Source organism: Poecilia reticulata, chromosome 5 (assembly GCF_904066995.2).
Source record: "Poecilia reticulata chromosome 5, P_reticulata-male-v2, whole genome shotgun sequence".
Taxonomy (NCBI): Eukaryota; Metazoa; Chordata; class Actinopteri; order Cyprinodontiformes; family Poeciliidae; genus Poecilia; species Poecilia reticulata.
Genome location: NC_088834.1, coordinates 22,692,312 through 22,710,839, shown reverse-complemented (window position 1 = coordinate 22,710,839; position 18,528 = coordinate 22,692,312). Strand labels below are relative to the sequence as shown.

The 18,528-nt window shown below is 39.5% G+C and overlaps 1 protein-coding gene across 4 annotated transcripts in view; it reads right to left on the bottom strand.

The window, feature by feature from the left end:
* Positions 1–18,528, bottom strand: part of chchd6b (coiled-coil-helix-coiled-coil-helix domain containing 6b) — a 69,790-nt gene that overhangs the window by 1,261 nt on the left and 50,001 nt on the right. For 3 of the 4 annotated variants that reach the window (XM_008409382.3, XM_008409383.3, XM_008409384.3), the window contains one exon: positions 9,978–10,261. The exons of the other annotated variant lie outside the window; for it this stretch is intronic. In XM_008409382.3, coding sequence (XP_008407604.1) covers positions 10,238–10,261 — 24 coding nt within the window. In that variant the 3' untranslated portion in view covers positions 9,978–10,237. Of the gene's footprint in view, positions 1–9,977; positions 10,262–18,528 lie in introns of those variants that run through there. 4 annotated transcript variants of the gene reach the window in all.

Below are 18,528 nucleotides of genomic sequence, written 5' to 3'. Positions count from 1 at the left end.
AAAAACATTCATATGTTTTCAGATTTTCGTTGTACGTGTGGCCCAAATCCTCTTATCTGTGAATATGTTTTGATAAATATAATGTTTAATCATTTTTGTATAACTGTGGTATATTTGCAATTATTTTATTTTTCTTTGACCTAAACTTCTCCACACTGCATTCCAGTTATACGTTGAGTTAGACGCAGAGAGTTCACTTATTAAACAGGCCTGGGGCTGACTGGTGGCACCACATTTCCTTTAAGTGTAAAGTGGGTTGAATACATATGCTCACCACACCGTTTAGGATTTTGTTTGTATAAAAATGATTTTAAAACAATCATTTTCCTCACTTTTCATAATTATTTCACAAAGTTTGTGGTAGTAACGTGAAAAAAAAAAAAACCCAAAAAACCGTAGAGCACTTCACGGGATGTGATTAATTTTGAAAGGCGCTGGAAAACGGTTTCATACATCATCATAATTTTACGATCAATCACAAAATCGATTAACGCCTCCCGTGAGCTGAACGGGCGATTAAACATCCAGCTCTTAAGGCATTGTAAAAGTTGTTTCTAAAGGTTATTACCGCCCTCTGCTTAAACAGACGTTGTCCCAACATGACCTTCAGGTCGGAGTCTGATTGGCACCCGGTTGCCCCGTTTGATTTCTGGTCAGCTTCTCACCTGGCGCGCTCACAGCCAGCTGGCGAGGAAGCAGGCGGTTTCATTGAGAGGTTCTCCACCCTGTCACTAAATACTTGCTGCCGTACAAACAAACACCTCCCGGCTTCAGGGTGGGAGCCCTCGCAAAACATTCCCAAAATCCTTGCGGACTCAAAAGACATCCGGTTTCGTCGGGCTCTGCGCAAGCAAGCAGGTATTTTTGAATTTTCTATTCCTGCCACAGGTAGGCAGATTTTATAGATGCATGCCTATCGTCAGTGAGGCCCAATTGATTACAGTGTCACCGATGCACATTGTGCTAGTCGCTGATAGGCAAACTAAGAACAGCTAATTGGATTTTAAGGTAGGATCGTGCTATCAATGAAAAAGGAAACTGAACATTCCCAGATAAAGTGGCTGGGAATGGTTACACCGTTTCTAACATCATTTACAGGAAGGCAGCATTATAAAGACCAAGGAATGTGACAAGCAAAAACCTATAATTAATTGGCAATTCATTGAAGAAGCAGTCAAAAGCTCATTGCTAACTTTAGAGGAGCTGCACAGATTGGAAATCTCAGAGAGAAAATATCTGTTGAAAGGGTTCCTATGAGTCTTGGTCTCTACAAATCTCCTTCAGCGGCAGAAAAACAACTCAAACCAACTTAGAATCAGTGGCAAGAACCGCAAAATGAAGATCACATAGCTCCGTCCAACCTGACTGACATCAAGCTACTTTCAAAGAGCGACAGGCAAAAATATGCACGAATCTGATGAAGACACAACAAGTAGTGTTTCAACAATAAAGAGTTGAATATCAAAGCAAATGCCATAGTTTTCAGATTTTGAAAAACACGTGACGAAGGGATACGAACACCTTCGCAAGTTTAGGCTTTTGCTTTCAGAATTCATACGAAAAAGAAAACAGATGAATTAAAATGTAATACTATTTGCAGAATTTTCACAGATTTCCAGACAGACATAATCCTCATCCTTCGTCATATGCGGCGGGGCAGGTTTTCGGCACATGACTGTTCCTGTCCAAGAGACATACTGGCATGTGTCTGTCCCCCAGTTAATCAAAGCTTGTGTTGACACAGGAAGTCTATTGGAGAGCATCGCGATAGAGGCGTCGGTGTGTTTCTGAGTTTGTGTTGAGGGGGTGATCCACTTGCACTCGCACTCGCATTTCCTCTTTGTGTGACAGACAAAGCAGATAGCTCTCCGTCTATCTGGGAAGATAGGATCGCTGTACAAACAGCAGCCAGCCATTATTGACACTGCGTCTGTGTGAGTGCATGGATGGCACACGGCGAGGGCATCAAGAAAGAAGAGCGTGCGTATTGAAAGCCTGTTAAACAGTGCAGAAAGTGTTACTGTCAGACATCTTCTAATGCCACAGGATGCATCAGGAGAAGTGCATTATCTGCTCCGATTGCCGTTCATTGTGTTCATACAAAAAGTCATTAAATGACAGTTTATGCATTTAAGAGCAGTTGAGCAATTAAAGATTTTTTTTTTCTTTGTTACAGGATGGCAAAGAAAGGCGAGTCTTTGAAATACTTACCATACACAAATTTTGCTTCCTTTATGATGAAGTTAACTCCTGTCAGCCTCATCTTAATCTTCACGAGAAAAATAAGTTTAGCATAAAGTAAGAGTTAACTCTTACGCAATGGTCCACCAAACAAATCTTAAGTTCCTTAATAAATATTGTCAGAAATGGGAGGAAATTTGAAGAAATACCAACAAGACCCCCCCCCCAAGACTCTCCTGTTCAACCTGGAGCACCCAGACACTTTACATTTGGGTTAGAACCATTTCAGTTTATGTTGGAGATCTTGACCTGAAGATAGCGACAGCTGAGACTGCAAGGCTCGCAATCCAACCCACTTCTTCAGTATTTATGAAGATCCCATATGAAAACTACAAACATGATAGGTGACAGGACACGGCCCAAGTGGAATCCAACTAGCATGAGATCGACTCTGTGCCGAAAATCAAGACGTAGGTCCTGCTTTGGTTGCAGAAAAAAAAGATAGCTCAGAAAAAGCATCCATTGGTGCCCCACACATTCACAGAAGAAGACTTTGCAAGTTTTTCCCCCCACATACTTAACCCACAAATCCCTTTTCCTTACAAATGTGACACATTTGATGGGATAATAAGCAGGCTTTGGAAAGGTGTAAGACTTACTGCCAAGGAGAAATAGTTGGCCAAGCACATTCTTCCCTACCATTTTGGTGCCAAGTTCACCTCCAGTGACATAAAATGTCTCCTTTACGGTTACTGTAGTTGTGGTGACACTACTTTTGCCTAATGACCCTATATTACAGCTTACCTAACATGCAGCACGATAATCGAAGCTGCAACATACTTTCTCCCCACAAATTCTGCAAAGCATCCAAATAAAGAAAGTTGCCCCCCGCCCCCTGACTTTTGGCACAAATTAACTTTCCAGGCCCTAAACACTGAAGAATGAGGAATTAAAACATGGGGACTGAGGCTGGTCGTAATACGAAGACCGAAACAGGGAGTGACTGAGTGGAGGGTGTGATGGGAAAAGGAACAATAGTTACCAGAGGAAAGAAAGTGAGAGACGAAGCAATGGGGGAAAGACAGATAAGGCTAGTGGCTTATCCTAGTTACTCGGAAAGGATTAAGCAGTGTGCCGCTGTTTTGGTGAAACACACACGCTCACAAGAATGATCTGTCTTTTGGGTCTGCGCACACAAACACATACACCCTCGCTTGTATGCGAATACACACACACACACACACACCAAGCCATGTGCTGAAAGGGGTTAAGGAGCTACGTTGCCCTCTGAGCTGGTCTTACTAGACTGTAATGACTTTAGTGGATGCTGAATTCTTTTTATCCACCAGTGTAATATAATAAAGCAGAGAGAAGGGAGCCATCTCCTCCTGACCGCCTCTATCAGCCTAGGCGGACCATCTGACTGACTCTCATCTCTTTTCTCCACCTTTTTAACTTCTGCCATTCTCATCACTCAGAGTCTCTGCCTGGTCCCCGTTAACCTCGACTGATTTACTTTGTTTACTCTTTGTCATCGATTACGTCGTGGATAACTTACAGCTTCATGCTTTCCCACTTTTATAATCTTTATTCCTCCGCAACGTATGGCAGGAAGGAGCCGTCTCTGAACCACTCCGCTGTCCGTCCCCGTTTAGCTCCAGGTCCTCTTGCCGCTTCCTCTCTCTGGTTATCTTTGTGTTCTGCACGGCTCATCCACTCTTTGTTTTCTTTTACTTTGAAGGCTAGACTTAACAAAGCAGTGTGAGAAAGAATACGGTTATTCTCAGAGCAGATAATAACCATTGTAAGTGGTAACCGATTGGACCTATTTACAGCATGCAATAAAAGGAAACAGTAAAGATTATAATTATCCAAAAAGGATCTTAATTAAAAGACTCCAAAGATGAAAAAGTTGTGAGGATGAAGGGAGGAGATTTATATTGAGAAGAGTAATACTGAGAAGAGCAGGATTTTTTTTATTTTTTATTTCAGAAAGTTAGTCTGAATTAAACTTTGGAGTTCAGCATAGACATGTTCTCATTTCTCCCACCTTTGCAACAGAGTCAGTCTGTGGTGTTATGTCTAAATATTGGTCCTCTAAGGCAAAATCTCTCAAAATGAAACAAAATTCAGGCAAATAGAATGTTTTTAAAAGTATCATCACAGTGAAGTACTTCTCCATGTATTTGCTGGTTTACATAGCCACCACCAGCACTTATTTCCACTTCACTTTTGTCCTCCTTAATTTATACTTGGGCTCCTCAAAATATTTTGAAGTCCACTTGTCTTTCCAGTGGTTTCTATCTGAAGCAGAGATTAGCTTGTGCTTGCACTGCTCTTTCTTGGCAGCTTGTGCTCTTTAGTTCCATATCACCTTTCTGGGTTTGAATTAGTTTTTTGGGTCTGTCATCGTCATGCAGCAATATAATTTTATATTTGTTGTAACTGGAAGTATTGCTAATGTTTTGAAGCAGCCCAACTACAAAAGCCCTGACTGGAGTCTGACAGAGAATCTGTGGAGGGAGCTAAAGATGAGGGTGATGGCATGGAAGACGTCCAACCTGAAAGACTTGGACCTCAAATGTACAACCATAAAAGCAATGTTCACATAAATTATGATACCAATTTTTCTTTTCTTCTGTGCTTGGCCTGTATTTAATAATGTTTATGCTTGTTGTATCAAGAAAAATCTGATCAGTCATAAGAGCTGTTAGACTGCTGTAATGCCAATAAAATGTTTCCATTTACTATTGGGACTGGTATAAATAATTTGCTATATTTTGTTTTTCCAATAATCTCTGTTTTCTTTTTGCATCGATTTATAATGTTTTAAAAATATACGTCTTTATTGAATGAAAGCAATTTCAAATCTAAATATTTTTTAATTCTATGTTGTGCTGCATGAAAGCTTCAGACTTAGCACTGTAAATGAAACAAACACCACCGTACAAACACACCTCTCAGCCTCTTTATTAGCATTTTCCTTTCTTGTCTTCCTTCCGTCTACATGTTCCTTTCATTACACCACCTCACCGAGCCGAACGTGTTTGTACGTATTGTAGTTATTAGCGTTGGTAGCGGAGGTGATGGGTTGGGGGGGGTCTAATTTAATTCACCAGCAGCCAGTTCAGGCTCACATTAATGCAGCTTAATAAAAGACTATTCAATTAGCTAAAGAGCTCTATGTGCTGTGCAGAAAAAAAAAAAGAGTGACGATTGTCTTCGATGGAGCCACAAACTCCAATTAGGCTCACTGTCAACTTCTCATAAACAATGCCAAGTTGGCTGAGGGAAAAGAGAGGGAAGCATTGAAGAGATGACAACAGTCTGGGACAAATAATGACTACAGTAAGTATATGTGAGTGTCTTGCTTGTAGATTCAAAGTGGTGCAGCTTAACTTAAATGCGCCACCATTATGGCAATAGTTTGATCTGATACTACTTCAGCTGGATGACAAACAGCACGTCCAGAATGACTGAAGGGAGACGGTGAAGAGCAGCCGAAACAGCAAGCAGACTTTGTAGCAGCTGACTGTCAAACTTGTCTGCGGCTTAAGTTATAAGCTCAAGTAAACGTTCTTCAAAAAAAAAAAAAAAAAAGCAAGAAAAAAAAGCCTGCATGTTTGCTGGAACAACAAGCATCACGGTGTAGCATCTCGTCGCACTGAACTGGACCCAGTAATTGTCTGGAAATCAATAGTGGCGCATTGTGAGTCGTGAGCGGCCATCGTCTAACCTTGCACCATGCAGCTGTCTCCCCCAATCAAAGCCAGCCCGGTTTCCACAGCAACCTCAATCCCACATCTCCCACATTAATAAAAAGGGAAAAAGAAAAGCCATGGCACTTGGAAGTGTGGGGCTGAAATGGAACTAGCAGAGAAAGAGGAGGAGGTGGCGGGGGGGTGGGAGGGGGTGCTTCAGCTGCGCCTTGTGTTCAGAGATGAGGCTCAATCAGATTTAACAAACTCAGCTTTCTTAAAAAAAAACAAAAAAAAACAACCCCCTCCCCAATGCCACCATTGAGATAGCGTTTATTTCATTTCAGCAACAAACCCCATTCATAGCATCTCATAAAGCCTATTCTTCCACTTTTTTTTTTTTCCCCCATCTATTGTGCTCTCTCATTCAATATATTTGCAAAATATCCCTGATTCTTCTGTAATTCAAGGTATTTAATTAAAGGGGATGGGTTTCTAATAAAAGCCAAATGGCAGATAGCAGTGCTTGAGCTTTTCAGGGGCTTGTTTAATCAGAGAATTGCTGAATGGGAGAGAAGGCAATAACAGAATGAATAGGAGCTGGTATTTGTAAAGAAATGTCAGGGAGAGAGGAAGGCTATCAGAGTCAGTGGCTGAAACCTTTAATATGACGTTCCGCTTTAATATACGTAAAATGTGTGTGCGCGTGGATTCGAGGTGGGATTGAGCAGCCAGGGAAAGGAAGGCTCCATTTTAATGTCGGCACGGGCATCAAAGTACACCGAAGTTTTGAAAAGTTGCACGTTTTTTTTTCTGGCACAGTAATTCAGCACTACCACCCACACTACACTTCCTCCTTTCTTACAAAAGAAGAGAGAGAGAGAAATTCATTCTGAATCGGGTTCTGCTCCATGTTTATATGTTTTGGTTTTTTTTTGTTTTTTTTTTTACATCTAGTAGAATCTTAACGGCCTGATGCAAAGTGCAACGTCACTGACACTAAGTAAAAATGTAAAATGAAACCAAAATATTGAGACATTTATTTTGAAGCATATCTCTAAAGTGTTTAAATTATTTAGAAGATCTAAAATATTAACCCCAATGACCACAGGTCTATAAAAATATGAATTTAAAACCCGCAGTTTTAATAGTAATAATTTGATAGAATAGAAAATTCTGTAGAGTACCAAAAAAAAAAAAAGAAAAAGATTTGTTCAGGTTGACATTTGTGGTTGCATAGTTAAATTTTTTGTGAAATTACAAAGTCTTTCTTCACTCTATATACAACACAAAAATAAAGAACCTGTTTGTTTACACATTGGAAGTGGATCTGTAGGATTGGCGCCTCTATTTGGTGAGGTTTGATAATCAGTAAAGAGCTCTCTCTCTTTCTATTCATTCCTACTGGATTTACAGGTGTGATTTCAATCTAATTTTGTTTCCATAGCAACTCAAAATACCACAAGAAATAAGGAGCCAGTATCATTTCAAATTCGACATAAGTGTGGTAATTTGTCGGAATATTTCTGTAGGTTTAGAAACAATTCTTCCCTCAATTCTTTCACATTTAGATGACACGTCACACATTGTTGTTTTGAACTGTTATGCAAAACACAGTGAAACCACGGTATGATTACTTTAACGTTATCTGACCGTGACGATTTCACACCGCTCCCAGATTCAGAGGGAAGGAATCCCAGTGTGCATCATCCGTCAGATCTTTCATTTTGCTCCATTTCTATAATCGAGCATTTATGGATCAGGCCAAGGCAATGTGGATGTCATGATCGATGCAGCGGTGGCAAGTGGGAGTCAAACTGCAATCGATGGATCACTCGTCACAGCTATCATTAACAAACACACCTCAGTAAATTGCCATCGACAGCCACTTGTGTGAACGTGCGTTCATATCAGGGAACAAGCATGTTGGTGTGTTACAAGCCCATCGATATTCTGTGTGTAAGTGCGTTTGTGTGGATGATAACAAGCCTCCATCGTTCCAAGGTGCTCGACCGTGTCCATGTAGAAGTGGAAATGCACCTCGACTTGAGTTGTGTTGTTCCTCCTCACACGCACACGCACACCCCCACACACACTCCGAAGTAGGGAGGAGTTAAGTGTGTAAGTACGGAGCACTGCTGCAGGTTGTAGCTCCGTCTGCTGACCTTTAGGGTTATCTGGAAGATTCCTCTGCACCTTACTGCTGGCACAACCCCTGCTGTCACCATGGAAACACAGCTAGCAGGGACAGTATGTGCTGCGTCCAGTGCATTGCCCATCTACAAATATTCATGCTCATGTATTTTCTACATAGCCAATAAAATCACAGTTTGGTATCTTTCAGAGGAACAAATTATTATTTCTTTTGCTTATTTTTATTTTTTCAAAAAATTTGAGGGGGAAATTGCTAGATTTTATTAAGTTTCAGGATTTTAAAGCGTGACTAGTGGAGGTCTGACTTGAGATTTGGTTTGATTATTTTCAATTCATTAAAGATAGTCAGATATAGCCAATGTATTTGTAATATTTTCTACAAAGCCACCATGAAATAAGTTTGAGTTGTTTTGACACACAGACAATCCAGTGTAGAAGAGCTTGTCCCTGAATGGACCCTAAAAGTCCAGCTGTTGGGATATCCCCTCTCCTCAGCAGAAATCCTGCAGCATGTCTGCTACTGCGCAGAATCTAGGACCGACTGAATGATACTACAGGCAGAAGGACTTGGACCTTAGCTAATTTTTCTTCAGTACCAGTGAACTGGTTTCTTGTTAGTAATTAAGCTAAGTTTTGTAAATGCTGACTAATCTTTAGTCTGATTCTTCTTTCTTCTTCCAATCGTCACTGTAGATTTTTAAATAAGAAGCCTTAGCTTTCTTTAAATAGCAGACTTTAATGATAGCTGGGAGTCCACATGGTTTTGTTTTGGTGTTACATTTTAAACTTGGATAACAAATTGTAGCTCCAACATACCGTGTTTGGTTCCAACGCCATAAAAAAGTGAAATTTGCAGGTCACATCATCAGCATATCACTGAAAGAAGGATGAACGAAGACTTTCTTTAAATGGATCTGAAGAAGAAACGAGTGTGAATGTCCAAGCAAGATAAACGTCCCAAACACGCATATGGGGAAACTCTTCATTGATTTTACAGAATAAAAGTAAAACTGCTAGAAAGGATCAGTCAGTACCTTGACTTTGAAAATGATGGAGAGAACTGAAAATCAATGTGCATCGAAAGGAAGCAGAGAAAATTTGACTAAAAAAGGCTCATACAAAGCATTCAACACATCTATAAGCATGTTCAATACTTATTCCCCATGCCAATCCAAATTCTTAGTAATTGTTTAACTTGTGGACAAATTTGCTTTCATATCCTTGTATGTATGGGTATCTTGGTCTGATGCTAATGTTCTATCAGTATATTAGGCTAGAAATGAGATTAAAACCTTTTTTTCTTCGGATTAGCTCAACAACAGTTCATTCAAAGTGCATGTATCTCCACCACCAATCAGCTTCATCCAAACCCTAAAACCATGCCACTACTGGACTCTCGAGCACCGTCGACATGTTCTCCAGAGTCACAAAACGTCACTCTTGGTCCGGCGGTCCGATGGATGTGTCCGGGTGTGGCAGATGACAATATATTTTCCATTTGTTAAGAAAAACAGCAGCAGAGAATGTATTGCAGTTAAAGAGAGAGGTGAAGACTCACACTGGCACACAAACACATTAATTCGCTCTTCACCTGTCCCCCACTTCATTAATCCCTCATTTCCTTCACTCTTCTTCCCGTTCTTCTCACTTAATGAAACCACAAGTACGGCACAAAATCAGGCCTCTAGGCCCCCACAGCTGTCAGTGGGGTACACATGACCCCATTTTCACTTGTGGAAGAATTATTAGTCTGCTGTGGCAGGAAACAGTCATCCGCCACCTCACGTCTCGCTCACGGGCACACACACACACACACACACACACACACACACACACACACACACACACACACACACACACACACACACACACACACACACACACACACACACACACACACACACACACACACGCAAACAGCAGACACAAAGAAACAACAACTCATCACCACCGGATTATGAGAATTTATTTTAGAACGAGCTCTGGCACAACTTGGCATTAAATCAACACATGTTATATTCAGAAAAAGAAAACAAAGACAAAAAAAAAGTGAGAAATGCTGGTTAATACATATTGGTGGCCAAACAGATGTGTGGACAGATAAGTAAAGTTGATTTAGAAGAAGAAGAAATGGACGGATTTGATTTGATGTTTGTTTCTTCGTTGCTTCACTGCACCCCTCATTCCAGCTATTCCTGCGTTTCTCAGCCATGATTTGTCACAGCGCTCTGGAAAAGGAAAAAAAAAAAAAAAAAAACAGGAGGAGAGGGAAGAGGAAGGGGGAGGGTGAACAAGAGGAGAAACTGTCAAAGTATGAATTTGCATTACTGGAAGCAAAGGGGAAACTAACAGGAACCAGGATGCACCAGGAAAAAAATCCGGTCTCTCACACATAAACACAGAAGCTCAGGCTCCATGCGGCACAGTGCCAAAAAAGAAAAAAAAAAGAAAGCGCTGTATGAAATTTCTAACTGTTAGAACTTTCTTCCACAGCAGGAGGTTATCCTTTCCACCCTGGAGATATGGATCATTAGACAGGAGCTTCTTTAAAGAGAAAGAAACTAACAGTAAGTAAAGGGGATAAAAAAATAAATAATTTTTTACAACCTTTAACACAACCTTTTCATTTCATAACTTTAGTATTGTGTAAATTAATCTCAAATTAAGAATGTATTTAGTTTGATACATTTTTGATTAACAAAACGAGGAAAAATTAAAAAATAATAATATGGCTATCTCTAGTGAAGTTGCATTTTTTTAAGTAACCCGAAATGTCAGCTTTTAAAAGCTGTTTTATTGATCAATTTAAAAAATAGGTTTAGGTTAAAACATCAGGCTATTGAGGCTTTTATTAAACTACTGTATTTTCCGCACTATAAGGCATACCGGATTATAAGACGCATAGAATAGACGCTACAATTAGGGTTGCCACCCGTCCCGAACAAATGTGGATGTGTAATAATAAAGAACTGTTCCCCCAGTACTTTATATAGTAGGCTGCCCCAGTCATTGTTTTGTTTCACTCACGGTGTTGGTGTTGCGATATTGTGCCCAACTGCTTTCTGGGTAACACAGACCAACCGACACGCTGCCGCCGCCGGACGATGGTCACCCTTCTCCGTTCGTGCACAGCATGTTCGTGGTGCTAAATGATCTGCAGACCACCTGATTATCAGGTCCATAGGTAGACAGGTCAGTCAAACTTTATTAACAAACCAGCATTCTGACAACTATCCCAGCATGCACCGCGCGATTCTTCTTCTATGGGCAAAATGAAGTTGGCGGCTGCTTACTGTAGTTGCTAGACCTGCTGTGGCTCAATATTGGTCCATATATACGTAAGGTGCACCGGATTATAAGGCGCACTGTCAGTTTTTGAGGAAATTGAAGGTTTTTAGGTGCGCCTTATAGTGCGGAAAATACGGTAAATAGAAAGAAGAATGCAAAGTTACGTCTCGCAGACTGTATGTAATCTTGTGAACAGATGATATTGAGTCTGTGAGGTGTGTCCTTTTGTGTCTCTGGCCTGCAGCTAAAGCAACTGGTTTTAAACAACATTTAGAAAAACAGGCGGCTTTAAGAAGATATGGAAAAACATACTTAAGTTCTAATTCAGTGATTCACATGCTGCAGGGAATGTCTGAAGTGGTTTATTGGTACAACAGCTTTCCACTTCATAAATTTTGGCCTGACCTGTTATTTCTGGGGGTGAACAGCTGCACAGCTCCAGCAGCGTTAACACAATCGAAGGAAGGAAAAATGTAGCCTTTGGAGAAAGTTCACTTTCATAACAGCGACTCTCCACTGTCTCGCTAACAGAGATGGAAAACAGACAAAAGACTTCATCAAAAATGTTTGACTGTTGTTTATTGAGATTATGATAAAGGGGATAAAAACTACCTTTACTATTAATCTACAAATTTATAGCAACATAAAGGTTAGTGCCTCAAAAGACAAACATTTCTCTGAAACTCAAGCAATTCTCAAATGGGCTGCTTCAATACACCGTTTACACTAATTATCTATTCTAATAGAGATTTTAAAACCTGTTGAGCACATTAAACTACACATTTGAATCCACTAACCCTACATGAGGTCCTAGTCGCACCAATGGGAATCAGTTACTGAGGATTCAAGTGTTTTGTGTTTTAATGATTGTAATTTTAGGGCAAAACCTCTATACTGTACATCTACTTACAGTGGGAGTGTAATGGTTTTATGATTAGAACAAAGGATTAATGGGTAACAAACTAAACTGTAAAGAAATCTGTAACCAGCGAAGGATAATTCAGTCCAACTTGGTCTTGTCAATATCAATTTTTATGCTTTTCTAATTGTAAGGTCTTTCCAAAGCCCCCCCAAAAAAAGGATTTTAAGAAAAGCTAAAATACAGACACAACAGCATGTTGTGTCTGTATTTTGCCTAAAATGTTGTGTCTAAATACTGTAAGTATTTTTGGGTGAAAATAAGTATTCACCCTTATTTTCAGGCTTGATTGTAAAGCTAACATTAAAGTTAAACAGCAACCATGGTGCTTTGCAAGAAAAAAATGGCTATTTTATAATCTTACTAACTTTGAGTAGTAATATTAGTTTGTTGCCTAGAGTGAGCCTTGTGCAGTTCATGTACCATCGAATGATTAATTGTAAATATTAATATTGACTTAGAAGTCTATTGCCTACATAGAGAGTAAATGATGATCTGCCTACTAGAGAAATTTGACAGAAAAAGTCATAACAATTACGATAATATTGAAATTAGCTTGATTGATGGTAATCCAGTAAGTTATAATCTTTGTAATCATTTAGGTTGGACAGGTAATAAAGAATCTGGCGTTTTGATCAGCGTTAGGAAAGCACTTGGATTAAGTTGATAAAATCAAGTTATTGGACAAAACAGAGGTTATGAATCATCATTTGAGGTGTGCTGAGATTGTGTTTAAAAATAAATAAATATAAAACAAATAAATAAATAAAACATTTGCTGAGTTTCTTTCCTTTTTAATTGTCTTACTGGAATTATTTATATACTTCAACAGAAAAATTGGGGAATTCTTAAACTATAATAAGTCTATTATTGGATATATTAAAATAAAAGTGAGAGCAAAGGCCTAAAGAAACCCATTGTTGTAAAAGATAATTCCCTGTGCTTAGAAGACATCTTGGTTGTGCTAATATTGGATTCATACTTTTAATACCAGATGGTGTAGCTCATTCCAACAAAGTAATCCATGGACACACAGAATAATGTTGATGGTGTGTAGAGCTAAAGTAATTAACAGTTGCCCAATTAAGTGTATATGAGGGACTCACATGCTTTAATAATTACTTGAGACTTTAATTTTGGAACAAAACTCCGAACAGACTAAATGAAGAGATTAAGTAAAGCAGCATTGTGGTTACTTCCCTGTGACATAACGGCTTTTTTTTATTCCTTTTTTTTTTTAAAGACAAAAGAATATTAAGTGTTTGCATGTAGATAAAAAAGTAACACTTACAGACTGGCTTTTTACTATGCAACACAGTGCAACTAAACTCCCCCATGTGTCAATACATGAACAAACACCCAGTCGGAGGAAGAGACACAGGGCAACACGGGGTTAGTGAAGCATTAGCTTGTGGCTGCTGGGTGGGCTAGTTGGCATGCTAACTGCCTCTGAGCCCGGCTGGCAGGCAGATACGCTGGCGGGTAGGTTAGCTGTTCACTTGCCAAGTGCATCCGAGGGCATCGCAGGCTGTGCCTTTGAATTGGAGATGAGTGGCAAATGTGACAAGGAGCTTTAGCTTTACTGCCCCGCTCACGTCCCGAGACGTAAAGGAGGACGGCATTAATGTGCATGTGTGCATAAAAATCCACACTTTGTGCGAAGGTGGCTGCTAATGTGTGCAAGAGTTTATGCACAGAAAGCACAGTGTTTGTTTGTTTTTTTATTATTATTCTTGTGTGTGTTTGGGTGGAGGTGGGGTGTTGTGGCAGGTGTGTGAGTGTTGCAGCACTTTCGCATATTATGCCTTATGCATAGTGTATGAAGTAGCACCTGAATTTCAAATTGACCCCTGGCGCCCCCCACAGTGCAGACAACTCAATTTGGTGCCCCCAGGTCCAAATTTGGACTGTTGCCATCCAAACTTGGACAATATAGGGACAGGGAAAGCTTTTTTTGCGCATAACACCTTAAGTGCTGGGGGCAGACAAACATTTCACCTCAAGGTCTGAGCTGAATCTCAGCTGCTACTTAGGTACACCAAGTTACTGCATTGCCATTTTAATAAAAAAAAAAATGCACCTGCAGGAATATTTTAGACTATTTAAATCTTGAACACATCTCTTTGTTGTCCAAATCAGAATGTTACTTCTTGGGTCCTTATTAAGTGCCAATACTTACTCTGCAAGACAAGAACAGGGAACTTTGTTCTCTTTCCCAGGGGGAGCTCTGATTTGGGAGTTTTTGCAGCTCATTGTTAATGCATATTCTGGGCAGAACGTTTTTCTTGTTCTGTGTCCCGAAAAAGTAAGTAAATGTGCTGCAGTGGGAGAGACATACGCAGAGGAGTTCTGCACTTGAGCTCCTATGAGGTATGAAATGTCCTGGCAAGAAAAAAAAAAAACTTTGTTCTTGCAGTCCTGACAGAGGGAAGACAACGCAGAGGAAATACAGGCCTTGAGCATGGGTTCGTCACAAATATCAAGGCATTCAAAAAGTTTGAAAAAGTGACTATTTCAAAACTGCTGAAAGTTTCTGTCGTACCAATCGTACGGCTTAAAGTACTGTTAATGAGAGGCCAGAGAACATGCTGTAGTGACTATATGGAGCAGAGAAATGCATCACTGCCCTCACCACAACGTGCTGCACTAAAATAAAAATAAATTAAACTGTTTGGAACCATTTCCAGGTCGTGGAAAATATTAGATGTGAGCGCCACCCTTCACTCTTATTTAGGTAACATGGACTTAAAAATGCAGTTTTCATGCTAAAAGTGGCAAACCTCTTAGACAATGGCACCAAGCAACAATTAAATTAGTCTGAAAGATCAAATACGTATTTTATAAATGCAGTATTTAAAAAAAAACCCAAAAAAACCACTGAATAAGGTGAAATCTCTTAGAATCTTGTCTAGTCCCTCTGTGTTTTCTCTCATAACCTAAGAGGTTTGATGCTTGCAGTGAATGTCAGACACTATTGGCCACTGTTATTTTCTGTCCTGATCTGATTGTCGCTGTACGTAGAAAGCTCACAGAAAGAACCACAGCCTGTGATGTACGCTGCTATAACACTCATCAATAAGAATGATGGTGTCAAAATGGAAGCGCTTTAGTTGATGAAGGAGAGGAACTAGTTTTCTCTGCACATGAATAACTGGAGTCTTTGAAAAAAATTATAATAACGTCACAAGTCAAATAATCAATATGTGACATCCCTGCTCCAACACACAAAAATTCACAGCTGAAACGAGATGCAGGGTTACTGAACATTTCTTCCAGCCATTTATGCTGACTAAAACATTTCTTTGAAAAGAAATCAGAACTCATAATACATAAACGATAAAGCTTAGAAGGAATGAAAGTCAGAAAGAAGCAGTATCTTGAACTTTCTTCCATGTCATTAAATAAAAGTAGAAATTTATGTCTGTTACTCACATTTTTCTCCAAACACAACGAATAGGGATAACACAGAGCTCAATAGGCATTTGATGACAACTATTGAGTTTATCGTGCATTTATTTCTTATTTTTGCTGAAGTTGGTGAAACTAAATGTACGTTTCTCTGATTTAGCAAGTAGTGTGTAGGTGTTTGAGTAGAAGGAATATATTAGTTTTGTTTCATAAAATAACATTATCCGAAATTGAAACATATTTCCATTTATAGCACTCAGAACATGAAAAACGGTGTAAACAACAAATGTGATAATATATGGTGTTTTCAAATATCACTTAACGAGAAGAAAACACTTTTTACTGGGGAAGAATTCGGAAAACAGTCTTTGTTGGAAAGTCCCTGATTTTTAATCACAACTTTCATGCCGCCTGGCATTCCCTCCACCTTTCATTCACATTGCAGTGGGCTTCACCTCATCACTAAATCTTTAGGTTAATTGTGTATCCTTGTGTTTGAATTTAGCAGATACTGGGACGGAAGTCATAAGTGAAGACATGCTGATATAAGAAATCTTTTTTACAACGTTTTACAGTCATACGATCAATATTTGGAATAATGTTAGCTTTCATGGTGCTATACATTTTAGAATCTCTGACCCTGCTGATCATTTATTTTGCTTAATGAAGTCATTAACATGACGTGAAAAATATTTTTGATATGTGAGCGAGCATCATTGGGTTAAAAAAAGAAGCTAAAAATGTTATAAAGAACATACATTTATATCCAGGAAAAAAAAAATGTGTCCAAAAACACATACTAACACAGAGAAATGTGTTTTCTCTAACCTGACAGCTTCCATCCAATTAGCAAGCAGTTTGAAGTGTAGCTGGATGTTGTATTGAAGATAGATGTTGTGTTTGCAGGCCGCGGATCAGATCTAACTGTCAGCAGCATGAAAGCCACAGTCTGCAGCGTGGACATGCTGGGAGTGTTTGCACTTCCACAGACATAAGCTAACGGTCTGCAAACAAGGCAGAGGCACTCACACACAAATATCTGCGGCAAATATAAAGAAGCTCTGTCTCGCAAACACACTGGCGTCACTCGCTTTTTTTTTTTCCTGCAAAAAATAGAAATAATAGACCAGCAAAGAATCAATAAATGTCTTCTCTACTCAGTGCTAACAGCACTCGGCTCTTAGCTCCTCTCAGGAGGGACAGAGACAGGTGCTGGGACTGATCATAACTAAGACTGGCAAGGGCTGTAAATGCTTTATAAAAAACAATTCAATTCAATTCAATTCAGCTCTGTACATTTCAATTCAGATGTATTCATTTGGTGCAAATTCACAGCAAATATCGTCCCGAGATCAAGCCAAAAAGAGTAAAGTCGATTGAGTCGTTTAGACAGATTCATACATTCCAAACCGATTCTAGTCATCATGACAGAATTTAATATTAGTTTATTATTCAAATCGGTTGAAACGCTTACTATCTAAGGAAGCCCAGCTGACTGCATCGAGTCACTGACTTGCAGAATTCACTCCTCCCTGACCAACATGTTGGATGGTTGATAACAATGATTTGTTATTGTGGCAAGAAACCCGCACACTGAGCATCCATGTGGTGACAACGTAAAACAAAAGAGGTGGGGCCAAATGTATTGTCCTTAGAAAGAAAACACCAAGTCATTGGCAGCAGTAGCTCAGCTGAAACAGACTTTCAGGAAGGTGCAACACCTAAAAATAACATCAGTACAGCTGTTGTTTCAATCCAGAGGAAAATAACTTTGAGAACATAAAGGTAAAAGGTGAAATGACAGCAAATAATTCAGGAGTAGAGAGAGCAGTACGAGAATGTAGCAGTTATGAAATATGGTATCGTCTAAACCCATTGATCGACATTGACTAGAGACTGAAAGAGTACATACTGAAAAATCTAAAATAAAATATTGAGTTTCAGAAGCATTAAACTGATCACTTTCAATTTAATTCTTTTTTTCCTCATATGTATTTATTTTAATTAATACTTCTCTTTTTTTTTGCCAGATTTAGTTACCGGATTAAAACAACATTTACACAAATGAGTGTGTAGGTATTCCTCAGAGAATGGCATGCTAGTGTGCATAGGCCAAAATCAAGCCAATTTGCACAACTATTAGCCACAGTTTACTTTATGTTTCAAATATTCCACAGCCTTGCAATCAATGCCAACTTTGTGGGATAAAAAAAAGCCCTCAACAGTGTAATCCAGAGAGTTCTGCTTTTGTACAATCTGCCCGTTTCATTTAAAGCAAACAATAATCACAATATTGGAATTCATCATTAAAAAGCAGTCAAGTGAACATTAACGTAATGTAGAGCATGTAATTATCCAAGTTTCATTGTTGCCCATTATTGTTACTGTTCGAGATGACAAGTTTTAATCGCAGAGTAAAAGAACATAGCAATTCTCATTTGTCCAAGTTTACCTGGACACATTCCCCCTAAGCAAACGAAGTCAAAGTCCAGCCAAAGGTTGGCAGGAAGGAATCCCTCACATGTTTTCTAGATCTCGATCAGTAATAAAAGGAGCAGAAGGGATCAGGTGAACGGCCGGATGCTGACGGCGCGGTGTGAGAATTCAACAGACAGAACGTCTGTTGGGAGGCAGAACGAAGGGACATGAGAGAGAACAGCTAATCTTCATGAGGCCTGTGCCATCGTGCGTTGGTCGCCTTGGAGATGATGGATGTGGAGCAGAGGAGGAACGGGTGGAAGTAAAGAGCGACTCATAAAGAGACAGAAATATGTGAGTGAGCAAATGTGCACAAGTTTATTAAAATAACACGCAGAGGGGCGTGAAGATGTTTTTGTAGCAATCAATGGGGAGCCATAATGAGTGAAGGGAAGCATGCTA